The 26,671-nt window shown below is 45.4% G+C and overlaps 1 protein-coding gene across 1 annotated transcript; it reads right to left on the bottom strand.

Annotated features, from left to right (window-relative positions):
- Nucleotides 1–476: 476 nt before the first annotated feature.
- Nucleotides 477–15,551, bottom strand: LOC133911129 (peroxidase 56-like). Its single transcript, XM_062353333.1, has 4 exons — nt 15,180–15,551; nt 14,682–14,870; nt 14,402–14,600; nt 477–1,096 (listed from the first exon to the last, which is right to left on the bottom strand). The coding sequence occupies exons 1-4, from the start codon at nt 15,408–15,410 to the stop codon at nt 690–692; spliced, it is 1,026 nt and encodes a 341-aa protein (XP_062209317.1). The 5' UTR covers nt 15,411–15,551; the 3' UTR covers nt 477–689.
- Nucleotides 15,552–26,671: the final 11,120 nt, after the last annotated feature.

Below are 26,671 nucleotides of genomic sequence, written 5' to 3'. Positions count from 1 at the left end.
AGTGACCAATCTTAACTCATGGAGAAATCTGGTTCTGCACTGCATAATTGTTGCGTCAACATTATTGATGAGCCAATCATTTTGAATTGTCCAAATGCTCCAACACATAAGAATTATCATCTCCATGTAGAATGGCTCATTGATTTTCCTTTTCATGTAATGCCATATCCGGTTGGGACGAATTTGTTGAGAAAGAGCTATGCCAATAGATAGCTAACAGACCTTTTCAAAATTGCACTCGAGGAAGGGATAAGAGGTTGTTTCTTCTCTTGCCAAATGCACAGCTTACGGGTATAGTCCTCCAAGATCATATTTTTCCTACGCAACATACCTCTTAAATTTATTCTGTCTTTGAGAAGCAGTAAGAAAAACATTTTTTGTTTCTTTTGGCAAGAGGATCTCCAGAGCCATATGAAAGCGCAATGGACATATATATGACCCATTAAAATTGTATAAGTTCTTTTTGAAAAAAAAAACAGCATTGCCCCAAATATATGTCCAAGAGTCTGCTCTTGTTGATAAGTGTATTCCTTCAACTCTGCCTTGAAGCATCTGGAACTGTTAGAAATTACTTCGACCCAAACGTTCATAATCCCGAAACCTAAACATTCCTAAAATCTGTATAAAACGGAAGTAATTCCACGTTACAAATACCAACTTATAGGTAAGATACTAGCTTAATTAGGTAGCTAGTTGACCACGGCACATCTCCTCCGGATCTCCCCCTTGCTGCCGGTGAGCACGCCCACCCTGCCCATGTTCACCATGGACACCCCAAAGTCCTGGAGGAAACTCTTCTCCGACCGCAAGTAGTCGAGCACGAGCCGTCTGGTCTCGTCGTTCCTGAGCAGGGCCTCGTCGGAGTGGAAGAGGGCCTTCCTTTGGACGACGAGGCGGTAGTACGCCGTGTCGAACGTCGTCGAGCTTCCCGGTACCATCTCCAGCTCCGTCGTGTTGTCCTCGGACCTCCGGCACTGCTGCCTCAGCTTGGCGCCGTACGTCGCGTCCAGGGTCGGGTCCGTGTTGTGGTGCGCGGTGAAGTTGCGCAACCGCTTGGCGATCGACGGGCAGTGTGATTCCCCAATTGCGTGGGCACCTGAATGCAGAGCATCATGTACTATATTAGTATTGCAATTAATTTTATCACCACTGAATTCACTGAGCCCGTTCAAAACGATGGTACTACCTCTGCTACAACATAGATACGGTTAAAATGATGCGGTCAAAACATTTATATATTACTAGTTAGCACCATAAACGTATTTTAGTATACTTGTCATAAGAAATCACTTTAAGACATCATAAATATCATAATTTTGGAAACATATAAGTTTTTAAAAAGTTGAAATGTGTATTGAAGTAACGTTGATGTAACCACTTAGAAACTAAGTGGTAGTTTTCCCTAGGATGCCCTATGCACTTTCTTGGTATATACTGGGCCGCACTAACTGAATCTTCCGATCAGCATCTTTTCAAGAAAAGACAAAAAAAAAAAAACTGAAAAAACTAAAAACGTCAGTGTACACGCTTTTCCTAAAGTCGTCTCAAGAAAATATTTTCCACACATGAGGCAAAAATTGAATTCTCGACAGGGAAAAAGGAGGAGAAGAAAAACATGCCAAATATGTACTTTAATTATTTTTTGTCATACAAAAAGTGGATAATTTTTCAGGACTTATTTCTTTCTACATCTTTTACTACATATTATATGTAATACTAAAAAATAATAATAATAATTTTAATGTGATCTTTTAAACCGTTGCTCGGTTGAACGATCGGAGACCGTGGATGCGTAGATCTCGTCGAGACGATTTCGTTTTGCTATCTAACATCGTATTTGGGCACTCGGTGAGTCTGTGGCGACCCCAATGAATTTAGACGTTGGTAAATAAAAGGATAAGGCTCGGTATGATACGCTCCCACCCGATCCCACCTCACACCTTTGTGCGTAGAAGCGTCACCTTCTTTTTCTTTGTTGTTGCGGCGTCTTAGTGCTAATTGTGTGTTTGCTCAGGTGGTGCCGCTTCAGGTCACAGATAGTGTCACCTACATCGCCGGTGAAGGCAAGTGAATGTAGCAGATGGTACATTTTAGCATGTTATTTGGTTGCTACAATTCGTTTAATTGCAATGCATACATTTAATCTGATATATTGTTTATGAGCTTATTTCCATGGTGTTTACCTTTCATAAGTTGACTCGGTTGTTGAATTATGCAGTGCAGTAAGTGTGATATGTCATTTGCAGTTGTTCTATGCTATATTGTGAAATTTTGAAGTATGAAGCATATCTTGGAAGTGATATATTTGGTTATGCACGAAGCATGTCATGCAGATGCATCTCATGCATTGGAAGTTATGTCACTGTCTTATGGCCTGACCATACCGGCACAACATCGTATGTTGCCCATGGAGGAGTATGGAACACACCCTTATGTTGCTTGTGGAGGGGTAAGGGTGAGGATGAGCATTTCATACGCACGCATACACATTCATATGATGTTTCTTATTTTGATCACATCAATGTATTATGCCGAAAGGAAGTCTTTAACTTTTGCTCATATGTGATGCGGTTATGAAGGATCGAGCTAGAGGATGTTATAATTGGTGGTGCTGCTATTGGTTTGGCTTAGCTATATTCTTTGGATGTTCCTAGTCTGTTCCGTTTCTAGTATTCTATTTAAAGATGATTGCTTAATCAATTGAGGCTAAATAGCTCATTAAAGCAAATTTGCTTGCTAAGATGATTGAAATATCACCCTTGCTTTCTTTCCAGATACATTTTGAGGTGATGGCGCATATGTGGGATGGGTAGCTGCACGTTGCTTACACTTTACCTTTCACTTTTGGTTAAACATGCTATATTATTTGATGGCGATACTTTCCCCTATGATGTATGTTTTGGGCCCGTGGTGGCTTGGATGTATGGTTGAGGCTCGTTGACCTGTTGATAGGATGTATATGTTGCTAGTGTGATGATCATAATCTATTATGTTCCTGTGTGTGTTTGTTGCCAATTATACCTCCAGTTTTAGGAGAGGTGCTACCGAAATTTCCTTTAAGCTTCGACAGCTTGTATATTGGCTAACATTCCGAGCTTGTGATTGTCCCCGGGATGTTACAGTTGGTATCAAAACCTAGACTTTAGATCCTAGGTAGTTAAATGCTAAAACTGACACACTTACACTTGTAGGATGGGTTTTGGTTGCATTTTCATCGCATGTGCCTGTTTTTATAAGTTTGTATGCTTAATTGTTCCTTAAGTGTTATTGTTGTATGCTGAGCTGTTCATTGTGGTTTGTAGATGCTACCTAAGGTTCAGGGTCATTGATCTAGCCGTGGAGGGCCTGGAAGACGTGGTCGCGCTGCGGTGCCAGGGCATGGCAACAGGCAATCGGCGGCTGAGTCATCTGTTCCAGAGGTTGGAGATCAGGTAGATCTGGTTGCTGCCCTGAGAGGAGTACAAGAGGTGTTAAGGACACTGGGGTAGAGCTAGGGTTAGACTGCTTGTGTTGGTCGCCCTACTATGGCGCCCAGGAGCGCTACAGCTAGGCTTGGTAGTGGGATGAAGCTGCGAGACTGGGTCGAGTTGAAGCTCAATAGCTTCGACGGGTCTGGCAGTCCGATCCAGGTAGCGGATTGGTTGGCCTATATGATGAAGCAGCTTGAGGCTTTTGAGGTGGGGATACAGGACTGTGTGCACTGTGACTCAACTGCTAAAGGGAGAGCCTCATATCTAGTGAGACGATGTGTTGGCCTCTAGGTCTGTGGTGTTGGGCAGTCATTCGTGGGAGGAGTTTGCTCGATATTATGAGAGGCGGTTCTACCCTATTTCCTCGATAGGAGCAGTCCACTCAGGATAGGAAGTCAGTGGCAAAGTACGAGGTTGGCTTCAACCATATCGTATAGTTCATGCCCCACACGGCGCATGATGAGACAGAGAAGGCGAGACACTTTCGGTAGGGCTTTCACCTTGCTATTCGCCACACACTCGGTGTCTTCCCTATCACTGACTTTCGTTCAATGGTGGATCATGCACTTGATGTAGAGTTGCAGGTGAGCTACACTGACGATCTTCGCAAGACTTCATGTGGAGGAGGGGGAAGAGCTACCGTCACCAACCCTACCGTGGCAGCTCTGGCCGTCGTGTGCTCTATGCAGGAGTGCACCCCAGTATTGTGCTATTGCCAAGTCTGGCATGGGCGTGGCCTGCTTCTATTGTGGTGATCCACACTACCGTAATGAGTGTACCTAGAGCGGGAAGTGCTCCATGTGTGGCCAGGAGGGCCATAAGGTGGTGGTGTGCTGGAAGAACCCCAACTCCAAGGTGCATTAGGAGCATGTGTCGTCCTCAGTTGGTGAGTAGTGCTCAGGAGGTTCAGTCCAGATGCTAGCTACGCCTCCCACTTCATAGTACCTGTCCCTACACCTCCACATGGGGTTTATTGGGTTTCTTAGCTTCTTCCACCGTCGGGTCCAATACCCCTGCAGTGGGGTTCTGCATCGACACGTTCGGGTGTGGGGACTTCTTCGTCACAGGCTGCTCTTAGGGTCTACACTATGCCCGTAGCTAAGGGTGTGGACCATGGTGATGTGGTGACATGTCTCATTTTAGTTGATTTTGTTGATGTTAGTGCTTTGTTCGATTCTGGCGCTAGTTTCTCTTTTGTCTCTATGGGCTTCGTTGGTTGTGCTGGTCTTGTTGTGTAGGAAATTGGACATGTCGTGGTGGTTAGCTCACCCTGTGGCCTTATCTCTAGTTGCAAGGTTTGTCCGGGTTGTATGTTATTATGGGATGATGAGGAGTTCATGGTGAATCTGGTGGTGATTCCTTTGGAGCCATTTGACGTCATCCTTAGCATGGACCGACTATCTTAGTACCAGGAAGTGATCGATTGTTCATGGAAGACCGTAACCTTGCAAGCGCTGTCTGGGTGAGAGACGATCTTTAAGGGGAGTGCTCTCCAGTACACTCTCGTTCCTATGCCAGGTGTTTTTAGATCATAAGATGCTAAAATTTGGGGTTCTTTGGTCATTGGTTGATGGTGGGGAAGCCGAGGTGCACTTGGAGGATATTCCAATGGTTTGTCAGTATCCAGATGTGTTTCCCAGTGAACTTCCAGGATTGCCACCTGAGTGAGAAGCTATGTTTCACATTGAGCTTGTTCCTAGTATGAGGCCAATCTATAAGACTCTGTACCGGATGGCTCCATTTGAGCAGGTGGAGTTAAAGAAGCAGCTAGATGAGCTCCTGGCCAAGGACTTTGTTGGACCTATCACATCTCCTTAGGCTACTCCTGTCTTGTTTGTGGAAAAGAAGGATGACACCAAGAGGCTTTGTGTGGACTATCGAGTGCTTAATCAAGTCACCATCAAGAACAAATATCCTTTGCCTCACATTGATGATCTCTTTGATTAGTTGAAGGGTTCCAAGGTATTCTCTAAGATTGATATGTATTCTGGTTACCATCAGTTGCGAATTAGAGATGGGGATATTAAGAAGACGGCTTTCAGCACGAGGTATGGTCGTTTTGAGTTTGTAGTTATGTCCTTTGGACTAACAAATACCCTTGCTATTTATGGAGGAAATGAACATGATGTTTCATGAGTAACTTGATGTCTTTGTGGTGGTTTTTAACAATGACATCCTTGTCTATTCGAAAACTAAGGAGAAGAAGCACACTATACATGTTGGCTTGGTATTGGATACTCTTCGAAAGAACAAGTTATATGCGAAGCTCAAGAAATGCACTTTTTGGCTATCTAAAGTGGGTTTTCTTAGGCATAAATGAGAATGGTATTACAGTTGACCCAAAGAATGTTGCAGCAGTGGTCAAATGGCACAGGCCAATCAGTGTGACTGAGGTTAGGAGTTTCCATGGGCTTACGGGCTATTATCGGCATTTCATGCAAGATTTCTCCATCAGTGCTAAACCCACGACCAGACTCACTCAGAAGGGGGTTCCTTTTACTTGGACTGATGAGTGCGAGGCATGCTTTTAGATGCTGAAGAATAAGTTGGTTAATGCACATATTCTTTCTCTGCTCGTGAGTGGCAAGTGCTACACCGTGTATACGAATGCTTATCGGATTGGTTTGGGTTGTGTGCTGATGCAGGAGGGTCGTGCCATCACTTATGTTTATAGGCAGTTGAGGTCTCATGAGCAGAACTATCTCACTCATGATCTTGAGTTGGCTGCGGTTGCCTTTGCATTTAAAACTTGGAGGCATTACCTTTATGGGGAGTCGTGTGACATCTTCAGCGACCATAAGAATCTCAAGTACATCTTCACTCAGTGGGAGCTGAATTTGAGGCAGTGTCGATGACTAGAGTTGATAAAGGACTATGATATGATGATTCAGTACCATCTAGGCAAGGCTAATGTGGTGGCTAAAGTTCTAAGTAGGATTGGTGTCCCTAGAACTGTGATGCCTATGATCACAAAGTTCGAGCGGATGCATATATCTTTATATTTCACCGATGTTGCGCAAGAGGAGACACAGATGATCATTCAGTCTACCATACCCGAGCATGTTCGTGAGGCTCAGTAGTATGATCGGCTTCTTTCTAATGTAAGGAAGATGATCTTGAAGATGAGGATGGTGCGGTTCGTTTCAAAGGCCGTTTTTGTGTGCCACAGAAGTTAGAGGTGAAGACATATATCCTTCGTGAGGCCCACCGGAAGGCATAAGTTGGTTAATGCATTCGTGTGAGACTAAGATGTACCGTGATCTGAAGCAGATCTTCTGGTGGAAGCATATGAGGGTGGACATCGCTAAGCATGTTGCTTCTTGTGGCGTGTGCTATCAGGTGAAGGCTGAGCATAAGCGGCCTACTGGTTTGTTGCAGCCCCTTCTAGTTCCCGAGTGGAAATGGGAGCATGTCATGATAGACTTTGTTGTTGGGTTGCCTCTCTCTCCTCGTGGTCGAGACGCTATATGGGTTATCGTGGATAGGCTTACCAATTCCACGCACTTTATTCCCATGAAGACGACTAACTCTGCATAGGATTTGGATCCCTTGTATATTAGATAAGTGGTTAGATTGCATGGAGTGCTGAAGTTAATTGTTTCAGATCGGGACTCCAAGTTTGTGTCCCACTTTTGGCAGAGCTTGCAGAGTGCTTTGGGCACAAAGCTCACTCTTAGCATAGCTTTCCATCCTTAGACGGATGGTTAGTTAGAGTAGACTATTTAGATTCAAGGGGATATGTTGTGTGCCTGCGTTTTTTCTTGGAAGGGTAGTTGGGAGGACCATCTAGCTTTGGTTGAGTTTGCTTATAGTAACAGCTTTCAGGCAAGTATCAATATGGCTCCTTTTGAGGCCTTGTATGGTCAGAAGTGCGTCTGTCTCTTTGTTGGGATGTTGTGGGAGAGAGATCTTTACTTGGTCTAGGCTTCGTTCAGCAGACCGCGAAGAAGGTGTAGGAGATTCGTCAAAATCTATTGGCTCATCAGAGCGGACATAAGAGCTATGCTGATGTTAGGCGTCGTGATCTAGAGTTTGTTGTTGGGGATCATGTGCTTCTCAAGGTGTCACCAACCAAGGGGATTGCTCACTTTGGTATCATCGGGAAGCTCAGCCCATGGTACATTAGCCTGTTTCCTGTTGTGTCCTGTGTTGAAAGTTTGGCCTATAGTCTAGATTTGCCGGACTCAATGAGGGGAGTGCATAATGCGTTACATGTATCTATACTACGGAAGTTTCTCCATGACCTGAGCATAAGATCGATTTGGCGTCTATCACAGTGGAGTAGGATTTGATTGTGGAGTGACATCCAGTGTGCATCTTAGACTTATCTGAGCGAGTCTTGAGGAGGAGGACCATCAAGTATGTGAAGGTCCTTTGGTCGAATCAGTCTGAACGTGAGGCAACCTAATAATCTGAGGACCAAGTGCGAAAGAAGTACCCTATTTATCATCGTTTATGCTTTTCCCCCCCTTTTCTTATCTTAGATTCAGAGCGAGTAGATTCGGTTATGAATCCTTTTAAGGAGGGGAGAAATGCAATATCCAACAACAACAACGACAATAACAACAACAACAACAACAATATTAATAATAATTTTAATTTTAATGTGACCTTTTAAACCATTGCTCATTTGGACAATCAGAGACCATGGATGTGTAGATCTTGTCGAGATGATTCCGTTTTGCAATCTAATGTCATGTTTGGACACTCGGTGAGCCCGTGGTGAGCCTAATAAGTTTAGATCATTGGTTAAAAAAAGAGAGGATAAGGCTCGGTGGGATCGGCTCCCACCCAATCCCACCTCTCACTCACTTGCTCGTCCTGACCTACCCTCATCCGCCACCTCCTCTAGCCCTAGCCACTGGCCACCGCCGCCGCCTGGCTTCGACTGCCCCCGTGTTGCCCTCATCGGCCTGGCCGCTGTCGGCTAATGCTAGTGTACTACTGGCTGGGGGAGGCCAAGTAGGGGAGGAGCAGGGGTATGGGGGAGGGATGAAGAGCATAGGCTGGCCCGATGCTGCGCTCGCCAGCCCATCCGTGCACCATGCCCGCCTAGACACCGCCAGCTGACACTAGTGTAATACTGGCTAGGGGGAGGCTGGGCATGGGAGGAGCAGGGGCCGTGGGGGAGGGAGGAAGAGCAAGGGCCAATAAGTGAAAGGAAAAGAAAAAGAAAAGAAGAAAGGGAAGAGGAAAGAAGATGGAAGATGAAAGAAGAAGAGGAAGAAGAAGGGAGGAGGAGGGCTTCCGCAAGTTCGCCGATTTTATTCACCAATTCACGATTCCGCTCCAAAGGTGACTCCTCTATAGTCCTTAGATTCTTGTAGGAGGTTGAGTTTTGTTGTCCTCGTCGTCAGTTGAGTGTGTTGTTGGTCCGATTAGTGAGTAGCGCATCAGTTCTATTTGAGATCTAACCGATGTCAGATGTGAGTGTATGGTTGTTATGGAGGTTGTAGTTCTTGTTATAAGCTATCTGTTGGTGTTGGTGCTTCTCCTTTAGGTTAAGCGGCATAGGAGTTTTTGGATAATCAGTGTTGTTGTTCGGCGAGAGTTAGTCGTGCGTTGTGACATGGTCTTCGGTCTTTGATCGAGGTAGAGGAGGTTTTTGTTCAGAGTCTAGCGAGCTAGTTGGTAGATGTCTTCTTGTAGCTTTCGGTTGTCGAGATTGTGGGGTTCTGTGCTTAGAAGCGTGTGCCTTCTTTTTCTTTGTCGTTGAGACGTCTTGGTGCTAATGGTGTGTTTGTTCGGGTGGTGCCGCTTCACGTCGTAGCTAGTGTCACCTACATTACCAGTGAAGGCAAGTGAATGTAGGGGATGGCTACGCTTTAACCTATTATTTTGTTACCTCGATTCTTTTAATTGCAATGCATACATTTAGTCTGATATATTATTTATGAGCTTATTGCCCTATTGTTTACCTTTCAGAAGTTGACTCGGTTCTTGAATTATGCAGTGCAGTAAGTGTGATATGTCATTTGCAATTGTTCTATGCTATATTGTGAAATTTTGAAGTTGAAACATATCTTGGAAGTGATATGGTTGGTTATGCATGAAGCATGTCATGCATATGTATCTCATGTATTGGAAGTTATCTCATCGTCTTATGACTGCGACTGTACCGGTACAACGTCGTACGTTGCCTGTAGAGGGGTACAACCCACACTCTTACGTTTCCCATGGTGGGGTAAGGGTGAGGATGAGCATTGCATATGCATTCATATGATATTTCTTATTTTGATTGCATCAATATATTATGCCAAAAGGAAGTGTTTAACTTTTGCTCATATGTGATGCTGTTGTGAAGGATCGAGCTAGAACATGTTATAATTGGTGGTGTTGCTATTGGTTTGTCCTAGCCATATTCTCTAGATGTTCCTAGTCTGTTTCGTTTCTAGTATTCTATTTAAAGATGATTGCTTAATTAACTGAGGCTAAATAGCTCATTAAAGCAAATTTGCTTGCTGAGATTATTAAAATCGCACCCTTGCTTTCTTTTCAGGTACATTTTGAGTTGATGGCGCGCATGTGGGATGGGTAGCTACACATTGCTTACACTTTTATCTTTCTCTTTTGGTTAAACATGTTATGTTGTTAGATGACGATGCTTTGCCATGTGATGTATGTTTTGGGCTCATGTGGCTTGGATGTATGGTTGAGGCTTGTTGCTCCATTGCTAGGATGTGTATGTTGCTAGTGTGATGATCTATAATCTGTTATATGCTTGTGTGTGTTGCTAGTTATACCTCCAGTTTCAGAGGAGGTGCTGCCGAAATTTACTTTAAGCTTCAGCTACCCTGTATGTTGGGCTGAGTGACATTCCAGGCTTGTGGTGGTCCTTGAGTATTACATTATAACTCCATTGTTGGGGGTCATTGTTAAGGACCCCCGACGACCCCATGGCTCAGTTAGCCCATCTCTCAGAGCTATGCCCGAAACCTCCCTCTCCCGGAGCCATGCCTCCCGAAGCCTCCATCTCCTGGAGCCATGCCTCCCCCAGAGCCCCCATCTTCGGGGCTTGGGTAGGCTTCCCAAAGGCTACAAGGTGAGTCATCAAGACTCAAGAAAGATCGGCCAGAAGGGCAATGCCGGCCATCCTTGCCTGCAAGGATGTGATCGGCATTAAATACCTAGGTTAGTGGATGTCGCTCTGACACCCTAGTACAATGGAGGTTATCCTAACACCACTGACAGCACGGAGCCAAGACGCAATTGACGATCGACTCATCCCTTAGGATGCAGGCGCCACAAAAGTTACTATGGTAGATATTTATCCACTATGCAGGGTAAAAAGTAGTTATCCGGGATAAGACCTAGTAATTCGGTCAAGTCCTAGATATTTGTACATCGTGATAACTTATACACTATGCTACGTACCACCCTATAAATAGTGGGTTGTTGTCATCTAGGGGAGGGAGAGGTCAAAGGAGAACGTTCAAGGTGACACACAGTACACAAAGGTGCCTAAGAGCTAAACCACACTGTGATACTCCCCCCAGACCGATCCATTTTTCTACTATCAATATATTTGTGGTGTTCCTTCCTCTCAAACTTCGTCTCCAAGATTGAATTTCCTTCTTAGAAGAAACTCTCGCCGTACTTGCTAGGGCAAGATGAACTTTTGCCCCAATAGTGGCACCGTCCGTGGGGACTCGAACATGAAAGTGCTAAGAGAGGTAGGATGCCACCCAAGAAGAAGACCACCAAGGCCGCAGCAACGGCGGTCGACCCCCCGCTCACGCCTGTGCGATAGTTCAGGCGACCAAACATAGGCTGTGCCAACGACCGCCCCCAACCGAGGGAAACGAGGGCCTTACAGCCACAACCAACCCAGCCATGACCATAGTTGCGGCCGGCACTGAAGGGCCCTCTACCCCAGAGACCCAGCAGCAAGGCTAGGCCCCAACTACGACACTAGGGACTGTGGCAGGCGCCACCGCCGTAAACACCATTCCAACTGAGCGTCAATCACGCTTGGCGGCGCTTCTGACCCATATGGAGGAATTGCAAATGGCCCTGCGGGTCGAGCAGTAAGCTACTTGTATGACCACCACCGCCCCTGTGACGACCGGCACTATTCTGACCCAAGCCCTATGGGCTGACAAACTCTTCGACACTAGGACCCTGCCCGTTCAGCCTCCGGACCCTCAGGGCCGGCGTCGCAAGGATCCCCTGCAAGATTACGACTCTCCCTTGCAGGCTGACCTACAGGTTATGCCCTTCCCGGATGGCTTTCGGACCCCAAAACTACCTAAGTTCAAGGGCGATTCGGACCCCGATGAGTTCATCCATTCCTACGCCCTTGCCATAGAGGCCAGCGGGGGTGGATCGACCACCATGGTTAAATGCTTCCCTCTTGCCTTGGAAGGGGTGGCCATACACTGGTTCTAGGCACTGGACCCTGGCGCCATTCACACATGGTCCCAACTCTGAGACCTCTTCCACAACAATTTTCAGGGCACCTTCATCGAGCCAGTAACCTCCGGAAGCCTGTTCACTATCAGATAGGAGCCGCATGAAACCCTTCGGGATTACTTTAGAACGTTCTCCTAGACCAAAGCCCATATTAGGGGTATATCGAACTCTTCGGTTATTGATGCCGCAACCGAGGGTCTGGCTGAAGGCCCCCTATACGATTGGTTGAATCGGTGTCCCATATGCACGGTGGAAGTCCTCATGAGCAAGCTCGAGGAATATGTGCAGGCAGAGGAGGAAAAACTCCCCCGAGGGTGCTCGTGAGCTATCGAGACTTCCCGTGTCAACCATGAGAAGTCACACTCATAAGCGGGATCGTCACACGCCCCCCTCCCTACCAGCAAAGAGGGGCTTCGAGGAGTCTCATACCTCCGGGTCCCAAAGGGGGCGTCAGCGATAACGCTGAAACATCAACAACATCAGGCCAAGACGCAGGGCTCCAAACCAAAACCATCCCAGGGGACGCGGCCGAGGATGCCCCGGAGGCCTCCCGGAGCGAAGTCATGCTCCGAATCGCTATTCTGAGGTGGAATCCTGGTGCACTCTACACGGTGCAAGACGAGGACATAACACTGATGACTGCCGGACCCTCACCACCTTCCGAGAAGAGTACCTCAGGAGGCAGGCAACCTTTGCCTTGACTGAAGGGGCCACCAAGGAACAATCTGAGAATCGCAGACTACCAGCCAGCCGGTGGGTTGATCATCTGACCTTGCAGAACCCTTTGCAGTTGGCCCTACTTTCTCCACCCCAATCATTCGTAGAGCGGTACAACGACGAAGGGACGTGGGGCAAACAGATCTTCCTCGCTATAATCGACAGAGGGAGATCTGGCTGCACTTTGAAATGGCAGCGGAGAGACTTCGCCCCAACATCCATACTATTGACTTTATCCATTTTAAACATCTTGATTCAACTAATTTTATAGTATTGTTTTACTTATGGACTCATATTTTTTTCTTGGATTGGATGAAGTGTTACTCTTTCAAGATAATTATAATAATCATACATGCTACATGTCATACCTCGATATCAACTCGCTAGGACAGGGGACATGCACTTGGTCGATTGGATTACTTAGGTAATATTTGGTTGGAGAGTAAGGTAGGATAAAATAATTCTATTCATATATTTAAGAATAGATAATTTAATTTATGTATAGATGCTTATTTAGTGGGTGCGATGAAACGATTCCATTTTAGTATCTCGGGTCCACCGTCAATGTCATGTTTGAAGTGGGGTAGCTACGTTCCACCGTTTTTTTGGAACGACTCTATTCCGAATCTTTGAAGAATATTATTTGATTTCAAACAACTCCATCCCGTTACTCACCTTCCAAACAGCTCAAAAACAAAATGAATCTACTTCATCCTATCCCTGCCCACAAACCAAACACTACCTCAGTCATACTATACCGAATCGAAAACTCTCTGCATTGGCTTTCTATCCCTCTAATATGTTCCGTCTTCTTAATCTATCCTGATGATCACTGTATTAATTGTTTTTTGAATGGTGTGCCCTTCTTCTCATTTGAGAATACAATAAAATTATTTCTCTAAAGATAAAAGAAAAAAAAGAACTGGATAGCAAATATCCCAAGACAGAACATCATCGAGGCAGGAATGGGTTTTACACACTTCTATCTCAGTTGACAGTGACACCTTTTCTTGTATGGGTTATCTCAGTTGACACTTTAGAAAAGATAAATTCCTCCCAAAGCGGAACGAAATCGAAACGCAAAACTGCATTACTAAGGATTATTTCGAAGAATCAGGATTAATTCCAAAGAAACAAAACAATCATGATTATTACTACTTCCAAAAAATTGAACTTCCTTATCCATTGCTACTCTCGGTTAATAAATATTGATTCTTACTGTTCGATCTTGACATGTAGTTTTGGCCGTTGGTACAAATAAAAGTATACTCCATCCATTTCGTTTTATAGGGTGCACACGCGTTTGAAGATGCAAACTTTATGATTCATGACCAACAAGTAGCAATATGTAGATTCTGTGATATAAAAGTGGTATTATTGGATTCACATTTGAAAGTGTTTCTTATAAAAACAGTTTTATTGTCATGAACAACGTAATATAGAGGAAATTAACTCTCCAAGTGTAGTTTGGGTGACCGCACCGAATCAAACTATACATTATATTATGAATATGGAGGGAGCAATATCCTAGATTTATACTATTATTTTAGAGGCATAAATTTATCAATTTGGTCAACATCCAGTTAAATAACACAATTCTTATAAGGTGACTTATTTTTTCTTAAGAATAAGTTGCATTTCTTATTGACCGGATCAAGATCCAGTCAAGTAACACATCAAACTCTTCACAAATATTCTAATATAAAAGCCTTAAAAATTGATTTACAATGTACTACTATGAGCTTAGAGTTAACTTGCCCAGTCAAATTAATACATACATATATAATAGGGATAGAGCATACCTGACAGAACAGCGAGATCCTTGAGGCTGAGGCCCTTGGAAGCAAACCTCTTGGTGAGCTTCCGGATCCCATCGAAGGAGTCGGGCAGGTTTGTGACCGCCTCCTTGGCGCTGGACGCGCGGCCGTCCCGCCTGCCGGTCTCCACCTCGTACAAGTTGCCGTTCTTGCTCCAACCTCCCTCCGTCACCAACTTCGTGGCCTGAAACAATGCCATTGCTTCACGGAAGGAAGGAATTACAGTAGCTATAGCCATGGAAAAGGCCGGAGCTTAAGTATATACCAGGGAGACGGCGTCCCTGGCGGCGATGGCGAGGATGTCGGCGCAGGAGACGGTGCCGGGACACTTCTTCTCCAGTTGCTCCTTGATTTCGTCGATGACGTCGAACGCGTCCAGCGTGTGGTTCGGCTTGGCGTCCTTCTCCGCCTCCTTCCCCTTGGTCGAGTTGATCAGCACCGATCCTTCGCAGCCCTGTACCGATCATTTAGAAGAATTGACATCTAACATCTTATCACAGAGCTTAAAACTTGAAACATTACTTTTTGTTTACTCGTAAGTGTTTCTACTCCACGACGGATATATGTTTGTTTTGTGAGATAACAGAAAAAGAGACAACCAAAGACGGCAAGGGAATCTTTCCCTAGTTTCAGATTCACTTTTCCATCTAGTCTAGTTTGTGGACAAGTGACTGAATCATTGGAAAGAACCAACTTAATAACTACGACAGCAACCCACAAAGACATGGTCAGCATACAAAGACAAGGAAACAATTTTGCGTACCCTGACGAAGCAATCGTGGAAGTGGAGCCTTAGCATCGGCGCGCTGGCCGTTGGGTCCTTGGCGATGGCCTTGGCGACAACCTTGCGGACGATGGCCTCGGCGTCCGGGCACGACTCCTTGTAGAACCCAACCCTGAGCCCGCCATAACCTCCATAGCTATGGACTGAAGCAACCAGCAGCAGAGGAAGCAAGTACCACCAGCTGGGAGGAGGAAGCACTCGCACGGCCATGGCAGTGCAGTAACACTGGTGCGGCTAAGGCACCTAGCTTGCAGCTACTGCACTGCAGCTTGTCAAGTTAAAAATCGTTGCTTCGCTCTGCTTCCCTTTTTTGGTGCCTCGAGCCTCCCGCTCGCCCACGTGAGCAGCAGAGCAGGCAGTGCATGATCGGCTGGCCGGTGTTTGTGGAGTATATATAAAAGGGTGTGGGAGAGTAGATGCCATCGATGGGCGGGATCTAGGGGAGCGTTATGAGAGTCGTTTTTCCCGGATGTGATGGGCATGATGGCCATGGATTTCCGGGTTCTTAGGGTGTGGAAATGCATTGATGTATCTGGTGGAGATGTCATCTGCCTAATTAAGTTACTAACCTTCTCGGGTTTGATTTACCTAGTTGAGGGTGTGGTTGTTGATATACCTTATAGCTGACCACTATTCCTACCGTTTCATAATGTTTGTCTATAGCTTCAAAAATATCTGTCTCAAATTGTTTGTCTATTGCGATAATCAATGGTGATTTATGTTCTATTTTTCTATTATGCATTTGAGTGCATGTATGCTTTTACTTTAACGCTGGTGAGTTACTTGCTCTCATCCTTGTATTGATTAGGGGTAGTATGGTCATCTCACTGTATTTTTTTCACCTGATTTCAGTATTTCTTGGTTTGTACGCAATAGTGGACGTGAACAAATATTGCGAAACGGATGTAGTAATTCAGAATGAATACGTACGTGAGGATTACATTATCCGTGAGGAATTGGAATCCTAATGGACTTTCAATGTAAGAGTCTATTAGCGAGGTCTATATAAATAATGTATGGGGTTGTGGGCTATACAAATTCCACCACTCCAAAACTCTAGCTGCCACCTCCACCTAACCTCTCTACGAATACCTAGCCAGGCGTGATGTGCTAGTATACTGACGTACGATGTTCCACCTCTAGACGTGTGGATACCATAAAGATGCTGTTACTACGGTGCTAATCGCAACGTGTAGATACCATAAAGATGTTGTTACTACGGTGCTGATCTGCGATGAGGACACGAGAATGAGACGTTAGGTTCATGACGAGAATGACTACTTCTTTACACAGACGTGCACAATATTAGATCGACCTATTACAACTTTTTTCTGTTGCACTATACGTTTATTAGTAACGATCCATGATCCCCTACTCATATGATTTTTCGGATGAACGATATAGAAATTTGTATTTACACTAGCGTAGGGTATCTGCTTCCCAACAATGAATGAGTATATATAGATATCTAAATTTCTTACGTACACATTATATAAGTACTATTATATACTCCCTTCGATCTTAAATATAGATTGCTTTGACCATTAAGAGTTACAAGATCATATAGATTGATAATATAAAGTTGATGTTATTAGATTTTGTCACACCCGGTTTTAACGACCAAAATTAGATGCGGCTTATGTGTGCCCAGGATGTTTAACACACATAAGGACGTCACAGGTGAAGTAACAAAAGCAATACTTTTATTAAATAAACGTTAAACTCTTACAACAATTGACATATATTATCTTCTATGAAGATATCTGCAGCGGAATAGAAGCACTGGTGCCCAACAACACAGTAGGCAACTGAACGGGAGACACACACCTAGAATGTCACAACCTCGTCTTGATAGTCTTCAACATCTTCACTCACTGAGCAGCAACATGCATGTCTCATTGTATAGGGAAAATAGCAAGTGTAAGTATATAGAGTACTCAGCAAGTGGGGGAAAGTAATGATATGCAGGCTTATATCAAGAATAGGCTAACAAATGGTATATCGTAAATGCGAGTAATGGAAACATATTTGGACTCAAAAGCATTAAGCAATTATTAAGTGATTGTAACCCATATAGTTCAATACGCAGCATACAAGGCTCCCCACCTTGCACACCTTAACCTTCTAATACTCCCTATACTATAACCAAAAGCATCTAGTACTCCCTATACCAGAACCATAACCACAACCATCTAGTACTACCTGTACCAGAACCATAACCACAACCATCTAGCACTCCCTGTACCAGAACCATAACCACAACCATCTAGTACTCCCTGTACCAGAACCATAACCACAACCATCTAGCACTCCCTGTACCAGAACCATAACCACAACCATCTAGTACTCCCTGTACCAGAACCATAACCACAACCAAACCCATAACCAAAACCCACTAATCATGTGAGGATCCAAGTCTCTCATATCCGTGAGCATGGATGTTATAACAGTTTTACACTCTGTAGAGGTTGTCCAGCTTTCCCCACGAGTCAGTGAATTCCATGTTGCCGTGTTCGCGAAACACTTAACACACGCCAGTGGTGTGCCGCCAAGAATCACTGTATGATACTTGCCACTAACCAGAGACTAATCCAGTATGTGTTTGCCCACTAGGTTTCCCCGCCAGGCTTTACGCAAGCTAAGCTCCTACCCAGAAGCCCCCTTTTGTGCTGACCCAACACACACTGGATAGACTTTAATCAGTATGTCACGCCTTACCCATATCAGCCTCGTGGTTGGTACGTTACTTCTTGGGTTGTCGCTCCACGAACCGGTACTTACTTAGGTTACTTGAGCAAACACTAAACCAACATCATAACCATGACAACCATCAAAACTACTCTGCTCAAGGCCTAAGGTTCCATGTTGCTAGACCATTAACAAATTAACCATCAATGTTGTATATGTTCATTAGTCAAGATTTTGACACTTCTTAACATCCCAAAAGAATGGCTAAGCAATCTACCCACAAAAGACACCTAACCATAAATCATCTAGGTTACAAGGAATGATAAGGGAAAATCTAGAAAAAATCCTAACATAGGTGACTACCCATCATATTGACGGACATTGCATGCAGTTTATTAAAACAAAACATTTAAAAATGTAGGTTCAATATGATCAAGGACACTTGCCTTTTTCTCAATGCTGCTCAGTGTTGTCGAAATCTTGGTCTTGGAGTCCCTCGAACTGCTCTGGAATGATATCGACTAATCGCGAGAACTACCGACAAACAACACAAAGAAAAACACTAAGAACAACATACCAAACATCATTAAAACATTTTAAAAGCACTATGGTTGGATAGGGATTATTTTAGGAACATTTAGACGCAAGAATCGCCTAAATCGAAGTTAAGATGAAAAGTCGACCCGGATCATTCAATACGACAGTATGAACACGATACCAAGGCAAACCTATGGTTCAATTGACAGGTGGTTGTTTTTTCGAGAACACCTTTCAAGAGATGGATTAGGCTGAAAAGGAAATACTGATTTTCCTGAACTATCTTCCTATGGGAAAGGTTTTATTGCACAATCACTGTATTAGGCTTGACAATATTATTACGCAAGATTCAAGAAGCGTAGGGCAGACTAGACTTCACTGGCTAGGCTAAGGAGAATGATGCGGTGCTGACTTGACATGCTATGCAAGTACCATCTTGGATTAAAGAAGGGATACGCGGAGATCTAGTCTCGATCACCTATGATGGATCAAAAAGGTGAAATGTTACGCTTCTAGATTAAGGATACTACTAGTGACTCTATGTAGCGGTGGTGATTCGGGTTTCATCGGAGATGGCGATCGGGCATGTGACCACAAACATCGATGTCGGCTTCAGTGGTATTTCAGTGAAACGAGGGAAGCATGGAATAGAACGCGGAAAGACTAACTCAGCGGTATGGTTAGTCTTGGAAGTGATCATCTGGTAGTGGCAAAACAGTGATGACTGCTTCTAGGTTTGGTGGTGACCGCGAACAAATTCAGGAACGAAGATGCTCACTTTCTAGGAGATCGGCTATGAAATTTGAGAAACCATTTGAACAAAGATGTTCATATATCCCGGGGACACAATTCTATGGCATGGGTTCTGGTAGATCATCCACTGAGAGGAAGGATGATCAGCATAGATGAGACGGGTGATGGCTCTAACGTGCTATGGTTGGCAATGGCGTCCTGGTCGTGTCGCTGCATAAACGTGGATGAGCTCCTAGGGTCACATAGAAGACTCCATGGGACACGCCGTGACGCGGTTGGTGCATCCATACGGCTTTCGAATTGACGGGGGATGCGAATGCAAATCCGGTGCGCGTGCAGAACACGTCCAGAAACCGGACAGCGGGTATGTTGACCTTGATTTTGATAGTTTGGCTAATCTACTGGCCGACCTGGTTGGTGAGGAAGTGGGGAACATCATGGGGCATGCATCTGTGAAAGGGCTTGGATGGTCGATTTTGAGTTTGGAGCTTAGGTTATGAAGTTATGGTGTTCTTGAGCTTTGGGGTAAATTAAAGGATTTGGATGAGTTTTGAGTTAGGATCTAGTTGCTAGGTTAATGAGTGAATTCTAAACCCCATGAACTATCCTAAACATGTTCCCCTTTGGCTTGGAGAGGCTCCCAAATCTAACCGGCCAATTTTTCCCTCAAAACGGAGTATCCGGATCAACCCGGAGTATCCGGGCGGCCCCAGCCAAAAATGACAGAGAACCCCCTCCCGGAGAGTCACTCGAAGACTCCGGTACCCTGCGTATCCAGATTAGCCCGGAGTATCCGGGCGGTCCCAGCTGAAGATGACAGAGGACCCCCGCCCGGAGGGTCACCCGGAGACTCCGAAACCCGGAGTGTCCGGTCCAACCCGGATAATCCGGATTTGCTGTTCGTCAGACTTTTTCCTTTATGCTGATAGTTTGTAAAATTCATAGTTAATTCATACAAGCTAAAAAATTATGAAACTAACTTTGTTGGTTTCAGAATAACCTACTCTACCTGTTAAAAATGTCCCCAGCCATAAAATAGTTAATTAAATTTCTGAGATTAATTAATTGGGTTGAGGCTTCATTAATTCACCATTAATTCTCTACAAGTCCAAAATTAGCGAAACCAATTTTGATAGTCTCCTTATGACTTGTTCTAGCTAGGAATAATGTTTTCATGCTTTATATGGCATATTTTATGGCTATTCATCATATGCATATTGTAGCATGCATTGTTGCATTTCACTCATTCTCATCATTGCATGCGCTCTTCTTTAGTGAACAAGGAGCCGGAGCGGGAGACGCCCGTGGTTGAAAACAAAGCCAACCTACCAGATTTCTGTGAGTGTTGCTTGGGTAATTATAGGTAGCCACCTGAGCAGCAAGGCAAGCAACTAAGCATATTGCACCTTTGTTCAATTGAATGAAGTCTAAAATTGATAAACTATGCTTATGTATGTTTGCATGTGTCGAGTCGAGATTGGGTACAAGTGGGTAAATCCCATGTTGAATGCATTACTTCTACCTTGAACTGTTGTTCATCCATTCCTTGTCACCTTGAGTATGTTGTTGATATCTAGATTACAAGTTAAATCAAGCGGTAGAAGTCGAGCGTGAATTGTTTCATCGTTCGTGAGCATAGGCTTTATTTACTTTCGTAATGATCACAATAATGGATATGTGTTGATGATGGTTGTATGAGTGGTGAGTATGAGACAAGACGTGGGCGGTGCTAGGTGGTGTTTATCCTGCCCGAATGTGAAGTTCCCCTGGGTAGGTCGGAAGAGGAAACCGAACACCGTAGACCACTTGCGTCGTTTAAGCACCGATCATCGGTGTAGTCGACTTTAGCACTTATCGTACTCACCACATGTCGATCTAATGGTAAGGTGAGCCGAATACCTTTGTAGCCGTGGTCATTTGGGGCCTGAACATCGATGGTGTGAGCGAGTGGGCTTGTAATGGTACTAGTTTGCTCCGGGAGTAGTTCTAGTACCACTGCATCCAATGATGCATGTTTCGAATGATTAGGGCTTATTGGAAAAGGTTGACACGAGTACCCCTTGTGTGCACTTTAGTGGGTGGCACAAGCCGTATGGTTCTCGTGTCGTGTGGGTCCAGGAGTATCCCCCTGCATGGTGTAAAAACATTTTGAAATGTCGCGCTCTCGATCATGAGCATGCTTCTGTCCATCCGCATCGGTCGTAGAGTTTTCGCTTGTGGTTGATGGTTGGATATGTGGGAGATGGTTGAGTTGGTATTTATTACATGTATGTTCATAATGGTTCCAATTATTTATGTTCAGTTGGTTATGGCAGGGTAGAGTTATGTTGTTATTGGTTAAGTTAGTTTCTCACACATATGTGTCCAGGTTGCTTACCGCTTATGTTTAACTTAACCATGTGGCTTTTCCTTACTAATGGCTCAATGCATAATCCATGGAGTCGAGCTATGTATATGTGCTCTATATGGTTTAAATCTTGCGAGTAACTTCGTACTCATGCCTTCGTTTTCAGTTACTGCTGGTGAGGAAGAGCTAGTGTTTGGCTACTTCGCGCCTGCCGATCAGGGTGGCGGGGAAGACTAGTTCATCCTACTCTCAGAGGTCGTGCTTTTGGGGTGGAGCCTAAGGGCATGTGGCTCCACTCTCTTTTGTTGTATAGGTTTATGTTTCTGCTGTGTAGATATTGTTACCTTTTGATGTAAATTGTTGGAAATGGTTGCATGTTAAAAACTTGTAATATAAATGTTAATTACTTGCTCTTTTTTAAGCTATGTTGTGATGCTAAATGTTGGAAGGCATGTGTTCTGATCTTGGGCACAAAACATGTGCCGGGATTACCGGGATGATATTCTGGTTAAACATTGAGGTTGTGATTATGAATAATGATCCTCCTGGTGATTAATTAGAATATTATTTGGATGATTCCTCACATTAATTTCCTTGAATGATCACTTTAAGCATTGTGGTGGCTTAGATGTCTTCTTAAGTGTATATGAGCTGTTTCTAGACTCCAGCAGCATGCCACATGTCAAATGACTAAGTGAAGGGGTATTTATAGCCTCAAACTCGCCAACTAGCTATTTTCCCAATGGCTCAGAAAATCTGTTAATACCAGATAATCCAGTGAGAACAGTAGTATTAACACCGGATCATCCGGTGAGTAAAAACTCACAAACTAGCCATTGGAATACCACTCACAGCCTCAGTGAACACCGGACACTCCGGTGTCCCTTCAAATCCATCACCGGACATTCTAGTGAGTTATCTTGAGCCATCCAAGCATTTGCAGCCTCTTAGTGTAAAATGCTATGGTGCATTCATTCGGTGTTCATTCCATTCACACCAGACCATTCGGTGAGTTGAAACTTCTCTTCTTTTCCCTATAAATGCTCTGGTGCAACTATCTCTGTGATCACCAGACTATCCGGTGAGTTTATCTTCATTCTTCAGCACTTGCAGTCACCTCTGCAAAATGCTTTGGTGTGCACAAACCAAGCATCAAACCTTCCGGTGGGTTGATCTTGTGTCTTCTGCACTTGCATTCTTCTCTGCAAGAAATACTCCGGTGTTACAATGTGCAGATCACCGGACTATCCGGTGAGGTCCTTAGCCTTCTCCCCTTTTTTAGAAGTACTCCAGTGAGTTCAACACAAAGAGCACCAGACTATCCAGTGAGGTTATCAGCCACTATGCACAATGCTCTGGTGAGTGTAAACACTTCTGCACCGGACCTTCCGGTGAGATCAATTCTCCTAGTACTTATCCAATTCAATCAAACTTTGTCACGGTTGCAGTGGCTTCTTGATGTATTACAACCATGAGACCTACTAACATATATTCTTGACAAACAAATTAGTCCCAGTGACTATGTTGTCGTTAATCACCAAAATGACAATCATGGTCTAATAGAGTCATTTTCGCTACAACGGCATATTCGTATGAAGCATACCATGAGTAGACAACGCACGGGCAGACGCCCTAACAAAGGCTGCTACCAGAGGCAGAGACCAGCCATTGGGCGCCTTCTTTGAGACCCCATATCGACTGATGGCTGACTCACCAGACTAGGCGGCCGCCACCATTCTCCCTATCGAAACCATAGACTGGAGGGCTCCTCTCTTTTTCTTCCTAAGTAGAACGGAGGAGCTGGACGACCTGATCGTGCTCCGCTACATTGAGCACCATGCTAGGGGCTACCTCTTAGTTGACGGCACTGTTTATAAAGCAGGGGTCTGTCCTCCCCTCCTCTGTTGTGTCACAAGGCAGGAGGGGGTTGACCTCCTTTGAGAAATTCACAAAGGCCTCTGCGGCAATCATCTTGCGCCATGTGCCCTGGCCGATAAGGCACTCCGCCAAGGGTTCTACTAGCAACCAGACATGTCAGATGTGGAGAAACTCGTCCACACCTACCATGGATGCCAATGGATGGGACGTCAAAACCATAGGCCCCCAGCTCCCCTGTAGCCGATCGCTCCCATTTGGCTCCTAGCTCGATGGGGCATGGATCTCATCGGATCATTTCCCCACACCAAAGGTAACCTTTGGTCCGTGGTGGTAGCATGGGAATACTTCTCCAAATGGGTCGAGGTTGAGCCCCTCACGGCCATCACATAGAAGAATATCCCGAAATTCTTCTGAAAAAACATAATCTGCCAATTTAGCGTCCCGTGAAACTCACAGTCGACAATGGAACACAATTCGACTCTGGGCCATTTAGAGAATTTTGCACCAACCTCGGCATTGAGTTGTGCTTCACTTCCATATGTCATCCTCAGTCCAATGAGCCGTCGAGCACACCAAAAACAACATTCTCTCAGGCCTAAATCGCTGTCTTGTAGGCTTGGCTAGAGGCCTATGGCTTGAAGAGCTTCCAAAAGTTTTGTGGTCCCTCTGCACCATGGTCACGCGACCCATAAGATTCACCCCCTTCCACCGCCTATACAGTGACGAATCTATGACTCCAACCGAGATTAAAGGACGCTCACTCTAGGTGCAACTGTCGTAGACTTCTCGAGAAAGAGAGCTCTCCCTTGACCTCGCTGAAGGCACACAGCTCCATGCCATCCGTAATCTTGACCACTTCATTGCCGAAACCAAGGTCTGGTACAATCCCAAGGTATCCCCTCAAAGCTTCGAAGCCAGAGACCTAGTACGCTGGTGTGCCCTGGCCCGAGAAAACTACGCAACAAATGGGAAAGCTCATACCTTGTCCTCGAGTCAAACAGGCCTTGCTCCTTCCATCTGGCGAACACTGAAGGGAACCCTCTAGAACACAGCTAGAATGCAGAGACCCTCTACAAGTACTATGTGTAGAATTCCTCCCCCCGCTCCCCTCGTAATCAGCTGCCACACAATTCGAAGGCTGCCAGGCTCAAGCCTCCCGAAGGGGCCTAATACAAGAAAGGTACGCCATATCACACACCTCCCCAATTCAGCATTATAGTTCTCTTTCGATCTTCACATGGCTTGCTAATAGCGTTAGGTTGACGCATGCTAAGAATAGCCACCTTAGCTAGAGTTGTACCCTATAGACCCTCCACCATCTTGAAGGCATTGCCTCCGTGCCCAAGGGGAATAAAACCTCCACCATCTTGAAGGCATGGCCTCCATGGTGAAGGAGTAGAACCCTCCGCCATCTTGAATGTATGGCCTCCATGATGAAAGAGCAGAACCCTTTGGCATCCTGAAGGCATTGCCTCCGTGTCGAATGGGTATAGACCCTCCACCATCTTGAAGGCATGACCTCCGTGGTGGAGGGGTAGAACCCTCTGGCATCTTGAAGGAATTTCCTACATGCCGAAGGGCTATAGACCCTCCCACCATATTGAAGGCATGGCCTCCGTGGCAGAGGGGCATAGACCCTCCGCCATCTTGAAGGCATGTCCTCCATGCCGAAGGGGTATATACCCTTCGCCATCTTGAAGGCATGTCCTATGTGGCAGAGCAATAGAACCCTTCGGCATGTTGAAGGTATTGCCTCCGTGCCGAAGGGGTATAGACCCTCCGCCATATTGAAGGCATGGCTTCCGTACCGAAGGGGCATAGACCCTCTGCCATCTTGAAGGCATGGCCTCCATGGTGGAGCAGCAGAACCCTCTGACATCTTGAAGGCATTGCCTCCATGCTGAAAGGGTATAGACCCTTCGGCATCTTGAAGGCATTGCCTCCGTGCCGGAGAGGTATAGACCATCCGCCATCTTGAAGGCCTAGCTAGCCTCCATGATGGAATGGCAGAACCCTCTGGCATCTTGAAGGCATTGTCTCCGTGCTGCAGAGGTATAGATCCTCCACCATCTTGAAGGCCTAGCTAGCCTTTGTGGCGGAGGGTGAAAACCTTCAGCATCTTGAAGGCATAGCCTCCGTGCCAAAAAAAACATTGAATCCTCCAGCATCTTGAGGCCTAGCCTCCGTGCCAAAAAGGTTCAAATCCTCCGATATCTTGAAGGCTTAAAGCCTCTGTGCCAAAGTCGCATGACCCCTTTTGTATCTTGAAGGCCTAGCCTCCGTACTAGAGAGGTGTGACGCATCGAATCACTAACCAACGAAGAGTTTCGCTCTGCTCGCTCCTAATGTAGCTAAGTACCCCTCAAAAAATCGCACCCCCGGCTGGTAGTAGTAGCACAGTGCGAGGGGGCCAGATAAGGGAGACAAATGAATCATCGGTGCGATCAAAATTATAAAGGAAAAGGAGTGAGATTAACATAGTGTGAGTTTATTCACATACAAATATTACGCTTGGCTGGGTGTCATACATTGAATCTATGCCTAACAAATGCGCTAGCTTGTTGCGCCTCCCCAGAGCACTTCAGGATGTGGAGGCTCTAGATCACTACGCCTCCTCGAGGTGCCTTGAGATCTAGAGGATCGACTTGTGTAGCGGCGCACGAAGCGGCGACATGGGTACCCCCCACGCGAAGACCTCCTATAAAAAAATAGAGTCCCCCCAAAGCTCAAGAAGACGGAGGTTCTGCCGGGAAGGTGTACGTATCAAAAGCAGAAAAGTCCAACTCCTCCCCCTCCTTCTGCGAAGCCTCCGTAGCTTGCATATCCTCTACCTTTACTTCAACCATGATGAACTCGAGGATTTCCAAAGGCACCTTCCTATCAGGACCTCGTGGAAGAATAAAACGCTGAGAGTTGTGTAAACCAGTGTCCTCCCAGGCTATCCAACAGCCACCCTTCTCAATGAAACACATCTCCGAGGTGGGAGCAGAAATAAAAGTAGTGGGGTCTTTTGATTCCTCCTTAACCAAGATATCGGTGGCCACCTACAGATCCACGCGCCCTTGGGAATCACGAGGTAGAACAAAGTGATCCTGCCTCCGCTCCCTAGACGCTCCAGATGCACTAGACCCCTCCTCGAAGGTGGCATCCCGAGCATGAGCAAGGCCCCTTCCAGCCTCAGGTCAACGTACCTGTATGCACAATTCCTACTCAAGTCAGCCATAAGGCACAAGCATTCTAGGACAACACAAACACAAACAATCACAAG

Source organism: Phragmites australis, chromosome 3 (genome assembly GCF_958298935.1).
Source record: "Phragmites australis chromosome 3, lpPhrAust1.1, whole genome shotgun sequence".
Lineage (NCBI taxonomy): Eukaryota > Viridiplantae > Streptophyta > Magnoliopsida > Poales > Poaceae > Phragmites > Phragmites australis.
This window is presented reverse-complemented; position numbering and strand designations above follow the sequence as displayed.

Bases quoted from the DNA above. Each gene is read 5' to 3' on its own strand.
- LOC133911129 (XM_062353333.1), bottom strand. From the start codon at position 15,410: ATGGCCGTGCGAGTGCTTCCTCCTCCCAGCTGGTGGTACTTGCTTCCT. The intron at 14,601-14,681 runs GTATATACTTAA...GCATTGTTTCAG, and splicing joins CCAGGGACGCCGTCTCCCTG to GCCACGAAGTTGGTGACGGA. The intron at 1,097-14,401 runs GTATGCTCTATC...CTCTGCATTCAG, and splicing joins GGATCTCGCTGTTCTGTCAG to GTGCCCACGCAATTGGGGAA.